Below are 9003 nucleotides of genomic sequence, written 5' to 3'. Positions count from 1 at the left end.
GGGGTGCCAGGAGCTCATCAGGAGGGTGCCATCCGTGGGTGCCACCTGTGATGCTGGCTCCAGGAGCACTGATGAGGACTAGGGAGCAGTTGGGAGGTTTTTGGAAGACAAGGTCAGGCTGCTGCTGTGCCTGACCCCTCCCATCCCTGCAGGATCACATCCAGCAGCACCAGGAGATCCACGTGGTGATGGGCAACGAGGCCTGTGACCTGGACTCCACCGTCTCTGCACTGGCCCTGGCCTATTTCCTAGCCCAGGTGAGGCTCAACCACTACCCCAGGGACCACCAGTGGGTCTGGGGGACGCCTCACTGGGTGTGACCCCCCCTTGCTGCAGACCAGCCCAGCTCCCAAAGCCGCCTTCGTGCCCGTGCTGAACATCCCCCGCGCCGACTTCGCGCTGCGGACGGAGACGACGTTTCTGCTGCGGGACCGGGGCATCCCGGACACCTGGCTGGTCTTTCGGGATGAGATCGACCTGGGAGGGCTGCACCACGCTGGGCTGCTCTCCTTTACACTGGTTGATCACCACGTCCTGCCTGGGTGAGCCAGGGTGGCACCTTGGGGACAGCCAGGGCCACCCTCGCTTGATTTTGCTGTGGGATTGGGGCATCCTGGACACCTTGCTCATTTTTGGGATGAGATTGACCTGGCACCATGCTGGGCTGGGATGAGATCGACCTGGCACCACGCTGGGCTGCTCTCCTTTACACTGGTTGATCACCACGTTCTGCCTGGGTGAGCCAGGGTGGCACCTTGGGGACCAAGATTAGCCAGGGCCACCCACACAGAGCCTCGCTTGATGTTGCCATCCAGGATGAGTGAAAGTGATCCATTTCTGGGGAGTTTGTAGGGGAAAAAAAGGAATAAGGGGGTTTGGCAGGCTCTGCCAGGGGTGACCCTTCCCGTTGCCCACCAGTGCTGACGCTGCCCTGGAGGAGGCCGTGGTGGAGGTCCTGGACCACCGGCCACTGGAGCGGGACCGTGGTCCCCCTTGCCAGGTGACAGTGGAGCCCGTGGGCTCCTGTGCCACCCTGGTGACCGAGAGGATCCTGCAGGGCCCCCCGGGCGTGCTGGACAGAACCACGGCCGCACTGCTGCACGGTGAGCAGGGGACAGCTGGGGACAGCTGGGGCTGAGAGGGACCTGGGGGGGCTGGTTGACAGCAGGTTGAGTATGAGCCAGCAGCATGCCTTGGTGGCCAATGGCTCCTGGCCTGCTTTGGGAATGGTGTGGCCAGCAGGAGCAGGGAGGTCATTCACCACCTGAGGCCAAATCTTGAGTGCTGTGTCCAGTCATGGGCCCCTCAGGTTAGGAAGGATGTTGAGATGCTTGAGGGCATCCAGAGGAGGGGATTGGGAACACAAACCCTGTGAGGAATGTTTGAAGGAGCTGGGGGTGTTCAGCCTGGAGAAGAGGAGGTTTAGAGGTGCCCTTATTGCTCTCTACACCTTCCTGAAGGGAGGCTGGAGACAGGTGGGGTTGGTCTCTGACAGAAGCAGAGGGCACAGTCTCCAGCTACGTCAGGGAAGGTGTAGGTTGGATATTAGGAAAAAATTTTCACCCAAAGAATAATAAAGTATTGGAATGCTCTTCCTAGGGAGGTGGTGGAATCACCAGCTCTGGATGTGTTTAACAAAAGCCTGGCCATGGCACTGGGTGCTGTGGTCTAGTGGAGGTGTTAGGGCACAGGCTGGATGATGATCTCAGAGGTCTCTTCCAACCTCATCATTCTGGGATTCTGTGGGGTCCTGGCTGAGCTCCAGCCCTGGGGACAGTGACACCATGGCCCTGCTTGTCCCTGCAGGCACCATCCTGCTGGACTGCATCAACCTGAGCCCAGCTGCGGGCAAGGTGACACCCAGGGACGTGGCCTGCGTGTCCCTGCTTGAGGAGAGGTTCCCGGAGTTGCCGGCCCGTGACGCCGTGTTCGGAGCCCTGCAGGCGGCCAAGTTTGATGTCACAGGTGGGCGTGCCAGGCCAGTGGCACCCAGGTGTGTCCCCCCCCCTCCTTGGGGACAGGAAGGTGCCCTGGGCCTCATCCCCTGGCCACCTCCCAGGGCTGACAACAGAGCAGATGCTGCGGAAGGACCTCAAAGTCCTCTCCAACGACGAGGCTGTCGTTGCCATCAGCGGCGTCTTCGAGGACTTGGAAGTGAGACTTGGGCCTGAGGGGGAAACTGAGGCAGGGAGTGGCACTTGGGGACATCACAGTGACACCAAGACCCCTCCCCTCTGCCCAGACCTTCCTGCTCCGGCCTGGCTTGCTGCAGGACCTGGAGGCTTTCTGCCAGGCCCGTGGCTACGCGGGGCTGGTGGCCATGACCGTGTCCTTTAACGAACGCCACGAACCCACCCGAAAACTCGCCGTGTACAGCCCGCAGGAGCCCCTCCGCAGCACAGTGAGTCAGGGAGCCAAGCTCGGCCACCTCCAGCTGTGCTTTGCCCCAGAACCTGGCAGTTTTGGGGGTGCTGAGCAGGTCCCAGCCCCACGGTCACTTCCTCACAGCTGTGCCGGGCGCTGGAGGAGGCGACAACGCCGTCGCTGCTGCTGCGGCCGCTGCCCAGCCCCTGGCCCTGTGTGGCCGCCTACGCCCAGGGCAACGCCGTGGCCGCTCGTAAGAAGGTTCTGCCCATCCTGCGGGCAGCACTGGGGGGGCTGGGGGGAGCTGTGGGGGGCCCCGAGGAGGAGGTGGTGCCCCCACCTACCCCCATGAACAGCCTGGTGGAGGAGTGTCCCCTGGCACAGGCCGTGCCCCCGCTGTGTCCCCAGGATGTCCTGGAGCGGGTCAGCCGCATCGCTGTGGGGCAGCCCCCGGGCTCCCCGAAATAGCAGAGGCACCCCCGTGGATTTTTGAGGTCTGGATGAGAAGTTGGGGTCCCTGAGCAGGCCCCCTGTGAGGTGCCTGGGTGTGGAGGGGGTGCAGCTGCCTCTGTTAGAGCTCAGCTCGTGGTTTGTCCCCCCACCAATGGCTCCCTCTGCCCCAGTGGTCCCCAGGGTGGATTTTTGGGGTTGCCATGGGCAGGAGTTGCACCCCCTTGATGAAGGCGTTGGGGTGGGGGAGTTAACGAGTTCTTGATGATCTTCCTTCCTTGGGGGGCAGAGGGGCACCCCAGAGGGGGGGTCCGGACACGCAGCCGTCCAGAACTGTCACTGCTTTACAAGGATTAAATTCCCCTTTTCTTCCAGTTTTGGCTCTTGGCTTTTATTCAGGGATGGGGTGCTGCCCCACTCGAGCTGGGGGTGCACCCCCTCTTTCCCTGGGGTGCAATCCCCTCTACAGTGGGTCAGAGGAACATTTTGGGGTGTCCAAGGAGGGGTGTCAGTGCAGCCACACTCCCAAGTCCAGCCCAGCCAGGAGGAAACTGGTTGTGCCATAGAAAGTCGTGGCCTCTGCCTGCTGTGAATTTCAGCTTTTCCCAGTGGATTTTGGCTGCTCCAGGAGCAGAGGAGGGAGCGAGGAGCCTGGAGCAGCTCGTGCACCCACCCCTTGGGCCAGCACAAGGCATTTATTTCAAGGGTGGAATGTTTTTTCCCAAAAACCCTGACCCAAGCACGACACGGGGCTGGAAAAGCCCAGCTCCCACCAGAGCACAGGGCAGGGGAAAGGCTCTGTCACCCAGCACGTGCTAATTAATATTTAATCCTGGCACTAATTAAACTATGTACACCCGCACCTAATTCCAGAGCCCTTCTCGGGTCAGGCCCTGTCCGGCCTGGGGACAATCCCGGGTGGAGGGGACCCCACCATGGTCCTGCCCGAGGCCACAGAGGCTGCTCAGGTGGGTTTGGGAGCTTAAAAATAACAAGAGATCCTAAAAAAAGGAGGGAGGTGGGGGTTTGGCGGCGGTGGAATGCCAGCTGGAGGCACTGTGGGCTCAGAGACACCCGAGCGCTGGGATGGATCCTGGTTTGGCACCGAAGCAGCAGGGTTTAATCCCATTTCTGCTCCAAAGAATTGGGGTTTAATCCCAGTTTGACATCCAGTCCTGGTTTGACACCAGAACATCTTGGGTTTAGCTCTGGTTTGGCACCAGAATATCAGGGTTTAATCCCAGTTCTGCTCCAAAGAATTGGGGTTTAATCCCAGTTTGACATCCAATCCTGGTTTGACACCAGAACATCTTGGGTTTAACTCTGGTTTAGCACCAGAATATCGGGGCTTAATCCTGGTTTTGCTCCTCTGTGATGTTCTGGGAGGCATCAAAGCTGCCTCTGCACCATGACTGGTTCCCTGGGGAAACTGAGGCACCACCATGCAGCCCATGGGAGACACAGGAGTGGGAAAAGGGAAAACTGGGAGGATTTGGGACACGTGGGCTGCGCCTGGCAGCTCCTGGCACGTTTCAGGGGGGTGGCTGTGTCCTTTCCAGGTGGGGCAGGAGCTGGGGGCTGCTGTCCCTGCTCCCTCCCCGTGTCACCAGCCAGTGCCTCCAGCAAGGAGGGATTTTCCAGAGGGATGACGACCCAAAGTCACCGGGAGCTGGGTGAGGATGGTGCTGCATAAATACCGCGGGGTTAAAGCACTTCAGGAAGGCTTCTCCTCCAGCGGGGGGATCAGGCAGTTCAAGTTTGGGCTGAAAAAGACAGGAATCTGTAAAATCCAAGAGGTTATGGGTTATGGGAGTGCTCAGGTGGGCTCTGAGGGGATGCTGAGGGTGCCATGGGCTGGTACTCACACGCTACAACACACGGGAGTTGCTCCACTGTCGCTCCCGGCCGCCCTTGGACCTCATCTCCTGGACAGCACCAGTCTGCAGAGAGGAGCTGTCACCCACCTGTGCCACCCCCCTGGCCCAGCCAGGAGAGCCAGCACCCCAGAACAACACCCACCACTCAACTGTGAGACTCTAGCACCCCAGAACAACACCCAGCACCCCAAAACACCCAGCACCCAACCCTGAGACCCAGAACCCTAAAACAATATCCAGCACCCCAAAACAACACCCAGCACCCAACCCTGAGTTTCTACCACCCCAAAACCACCACCTATCACCCAGGTGAGAGCCCCAACACCCCAGCCCTGAGCCCCAGCCCCCCAAGAAGCCCCTCCAGCCCCCAAGGTACCATGGGCAGCCCCTCTCCTGCAGCCATGTCTCCGGAGCCGATGTGTGTCAGGTGCACAAAGTTCATGGGCTCCCCAATCATGGAGCGGTCAATCCGTCTCCTCCTCTTCTTCTGCAAGGGGATGAAGGCCATCAAACCCTGCTGAGCCCACACCCCCTGCCCGAAATGGCTGCATGGGGGGTACTCACGGGCTGGGGCTTCTCCACGACGCAGCAGCCCAGCTTGTGCCAGAAGTCACTCATGCTGGTGGTGGTGGCAGCCAGCGTCCCCCCGGGCTGGCACAGCTGCCGGGACCCCTGGGCAGGGTCACTCCATGGGGACACCTGGTTGGATGGCACAGCGTGGAGAGGAGCGGCTGGCTGTGAGTGGGAAGGGAGAGTGATGCTTCCAGAGCTCCCCAAATTAATGCTAAAGCAAGTTCTCATCAAGGAACAAAAGGCAGAGAGTCCTCAGCAGACCCCTGGGTCACACAGAGACCACCCAAGGGGACACCTGTCATTGCAAGGGAGTCCCAGCGACCCTGAGCATCACACAGAGACCCCCAGAGCTGTCCCCATGGCCACGGCTGGGCCTTGTCCCCCGCTCCAGGGCAGGACACAGCTGAAGGATGCTGCGGCAGGATGGGGGGGATGGAGGCAGCCATGGCAAATCCCAACTCCCTGAGCCAGGCAGCTAAAAATATCCCGGCCTTTCCGAAAAGGGGCCGGAGCTGGAGCTCTTCCGCTCCTGCTTCTGAAGAGCAGATGGGGGAGAAATAAACAGGGACTGATGGGATTTTATCCCAAACTCCCGTGCTACTGCCTGGGGCAGGCAAGGAGGTGTGGAAAGGAGGGGTTCACCCCCAAAATGGGGGCTTCCCCTCATGTTAAGGAGAGATAACTCCTTAAAAACAAAAGGAGCCAGCGGCACGCAGGGAACTCACCCACCCACGAGGGCCGTGGCCGGAGCTCAGCCCGGTATCAGCCACGGGAGAGCCCCCACGGCCGAGGGGTGCCGGACCCACGGCTCCGGCAAACAGGACAAGTTCCTTCCTCTGCCCCTGCGCCGGTGCCGCCGGATGGACCAAAGTCCGGCCGCACTTCCTGCTGCCGGCAGGGAGGAGCGGGGCCCTGGGGCAGCCCCCAAAACGGGGGGCTCCGAGCCCAGCCTCGGCACGGCCCCATCAGCACCTCCGGCCAGGATCTGTCCCCAAAAACCCCACAGAGTCACCCTGCAACTGGGCATTCCCATGGGGTGGGTGCCCACTGTGCCGCTCCCCAATAACCAGAGGACCCCCGTGTCCCCTGCCGTGTCCCCGTCCCCGTTCCCCACGAGCCCCTCCTGGAGCGCTGGCATCGGGCAGGCTGTGACACGTCCAGCTCGGTGCACACCGGCTCCGTGCCCACGCCGTGCCCCCCGTGCCAAACCCGGCCTCTGCCCCCGGCTGCGGGGCAGATGAGGAGGGGGCTGCCTTTCCTTCCCAGCCTGATTTCCGTAGCAAACACGGCCCGGACAGCGCTGGGATCCGGTAGCGCAGCGGCCGGGCCTTGCTGGGGAGGTGCCCCCGAACTCAGCACCGCAGCCGCCCCCGGGGCTCTGGGAGGCCTCCCTGGGCAGCTCGGCCAAGGACGAGCCACCAGCGAAACCTCCAGGGTCCGCACGGCCACGACCCCCTGCCCGCAGCCCTCCGGCCCCCAAGGCCCCTCCGGCACCCGCCAGGGCCTCACGGCCTCCAAAGGGCGACGGCGGGACCGGCTCCGGGCGGTTCTGGTCGGTTCTTGCCCCCCGATCCCCGCTTTGGGGGTCTCACGCCCCCCGCAACCCCTGCGAGGAGCCGTGGCCGGGTTCAGCCCACCTGGGCAGCTCGGTGGCCCCGGGCAGGGCGGCTTTGGGCCCGGTCCTGCCGGCACAGGCAAAATGACTTCCCGGTTGGGAAAGCACCGCTGGGCTCTGCGTCACCGGCGGGCTCCGGGCAGGGGGGTCCGCTCCGAGCCCCCCAGCACTGGGGTCACCCACTGCCAGGGTACCCGCTGGGGTCTCCCGAAGCTCGGAGGGAAGGCCAGAATGTGGGGACAGGGGCGGACTGGGGGACAGTCCTAGGGTGCCAGGGACCCCCGGGATGGGCGGCAGAGTGGGAGGTGAATTTCCTTGGCGAGGGACGGTCCCGGCTGCGACCCCCGGGCAGCGGCTGCTCCACGGGGCTCCGGCACTTCGGGGGTCCCAGTCGGGTTTGGGACCCCGGGTCCTGGTAGGGTTGGTGGGACCTGGCAGGCCCTGGGACCGCGGTGGTCCCGGTGGGGTTGGGGAGACCCGGCGGGTGCCGGGAGGGCTCCCCGGTTGAACCAGCGAGCTGCAAGGGGGGGTCGTCCCGCCGCCCCGCTCCCGTTCCGGTGCCGGTCCCGGTGCCCTCTCCGCCTTCCTATGGCGGTTCCGGGGTCGCACCCTGCGGGACCGGCCGGTTCCCGTCCCGGTGGCGGCCCCATTACCTGTCCCGGCGCGGGAGCGGCTCCCGGGGCCGGTGTCCGGCTCGCAGCCCCACGCGTGGCTCGGAAGTCCCGGTCCCGGTCCCGCTGCCGGTGTCCGGCTCGCAGCGGCCCCAAGAGTGGCCCGGGAGTGCCCCTGTCCCGGTGCTGGTGCCGGTCCCGGTGCCCCGCTCGCAGCCCAGGCGTGAGTCGGGGGTCTCGGTCCCGGTGCGGGTTCCGGTGGCGGTGCCCCGCTCGCAGCCGCAGGCGTGGCCGGGAGGTGCCGGTGCCGGTGCCCCGCTCGCAGCCCCAGGCGTGGCCCGGTGCGGACGCGGCGCAGCTCCCGCCGCCCGGCGCGGCTCGGCCCGGCCCGGCCCCGGCACAGCGCCCTCGCCGGGAACCGCCGGCACTGCGGGCCCGGGAGGAACGGGGGGCCCGGGAGGAATGGGGGTCCTGGGATCCCAGTAGGAATGGGGGTCTCCAGGGTCCCAGAAGGAGCCACTTGGGGGTTCTTGAGGTCCTGTTAAGGCTGGGGGTCCCCAGGAGGGGCTTCCAGGAGCGCTGGCAGGGGACCAGGTAGGGCTGGGGGTCCCCAGCAAGTCCCAGTTATGTTCCCAGTTTATGTGTCCCTTATTCCTGCTTTTTCCATGGGTACCCCAGAGCCCGTGGGGCACCCAAAGGCGTGGGAACCCCCGAGCCAGCCTGCAGCCGGTGTTGAGTGGTGTCACCATTTCCAGCTCGGTGCCCTTCCGCTTGCAAAACACTGGTGGGCTGCTGCCACTACCGCAGTCCTGCCACTGCCACCACCGCAGTCCTGCCACTGCCACCATCACTGTCCTGCCACTGCCACCACCGCTGTCCTGTCACTGCCACCACTGCTGTCCTGCCCCTGCCACCACCGCAGTCCTGCCACTGCCACCACCACTGTCCTGCCACTGCCACCACTGCTGTCCTGTCACTACCACCACTGCTGTCCTGCCACTGCCACCACCGCAGCCCTGCCACTGCCACCACCGCAACCCTGCCACTGGCACCACACAGGAGATGCCCCTGTGTGAGCCTCGGAGTGTCCCTTGCTGTGTCAGCCCCCGAATCCCAACCATCCCTACTGCTCCCACTCCAGAAATCCTGAACAAGGCAGCACTGTCCCCACTCACTCGGGTCTCTGTCCCACGCCTGTCCCCAGCCATCAGGTGGCCCTGGCTGATAATACCCCAAGTGTTTGTGACTAATTTCTTTTCTTTTTTTTTTTTTTTTTATGTTTGTGCTGCCAGAGGACATTGTCCCCCTCCCAAAACACAGAGCAGTGCCCTCATTGCTACATCCCCTTGGGGTTCAGCTCCAGGTCCCTTCTCAGAGAGGGACACCACAGTCTTTGGGCTGTCACACCAGCCGGTGACAGACACCCCAAAGAGCAATGAGATGGGTGACATCCAGCTTCTCAGCCAAACTGCACCCCATGGCCTGAGGGACCCCCAAAAACACAGCAGCTCAA

At 63.4% G+C, this 9003-nt stretch overlaps 2 protein-coding genes across 3 annotated transcripts in view; one reads left to right on the top strand and one right to left on the bottom strand.

The window, feature by feature from the left end:
- PRUNE1 (prune exopolyphosphatase 1) overlaps nt 1-3188 on the top strand; it is a 27597-nt gene extending 24409 nt beyond the window's left edge. Inside the window, exons 2-8 of the mRNA XM_050984494.1 lie at nt 151-257; nt 337-542; nt 919-1103; nt 1807-1965; nt 2060-2154; nt 2243-2401; nt 2509-3188. Of these exons, the coding sequence (XP_050840451.1) occupies nt 189-257; nt 337-542; nt 919-1103; nt 1807-1965; nt 2060-2154; nt 2243-2401; nt 2509-2832 (1197 nt within the window). The 5' untranslated portion in view covers nt 151-188 and the 3' untranslated portion in view covers nt 2833-3188. The remainder of the gene's footprint in view (nt 1-150; nt 258-336; nt 543-918; nt 1104-1806; nt 1966-2059; nt 2155-2242; nt 2402-2508) is intronic.
- Nucleotides 3189-4058: 870 nt separating this feature from the next.
- CDC42SE1 (CDC42 small effector 1) lies at nt 4059-7882 on the bottom strand. Of its 2 annotated transcripts, none has more exons than XM_050984652.1 (5): nt 7533-7882; nt 5256-5426; nt 5068-5178; nt 4680-4754; nt 4059-4594 (listed from the first exon to the last, which is right to left on the bottom strand). In XM_050984652.1, exons 2-4 carry the CDS (start codon nt 5307-5309, stop codon nt 4683-4685), a joined length of 237 nt encoding a protein of 78 aa, XP_050840609.1. In that variant the 5' UTR covers nt 5310-5426; nt 7533-7882; the 3' UTR covers nt 4059-4594; nt 4680-4682. The 2 variants fall into 2 exon arrangements, with proteins under 2 accessions (XP_050840609.1, XP_050840608.1); XM_050984651.1 differs by having other exon boundaries at nt 5256-5390; nt 7533-7672.
- Between the last annotated feature and the right edge of the window lie 1121 nt (nt 7883-9003).

The sequence above is a fragment of the Serinus canaria genome, chromosome 25, assembly GCF_022539315.1.
Source record: "Serinus canaria isolate serCan28SL12 chromosome 25, serCan2020, whole genome shotgun sequence".
NCBI lineage: Eukaryota > Metazoa > Chordata > Aves > Passeriformes > Fringillidae > Serinus > Serinus canaria.
This window is presented reverse-complemented; position numbering and strand designations above follow the sequence as displayed.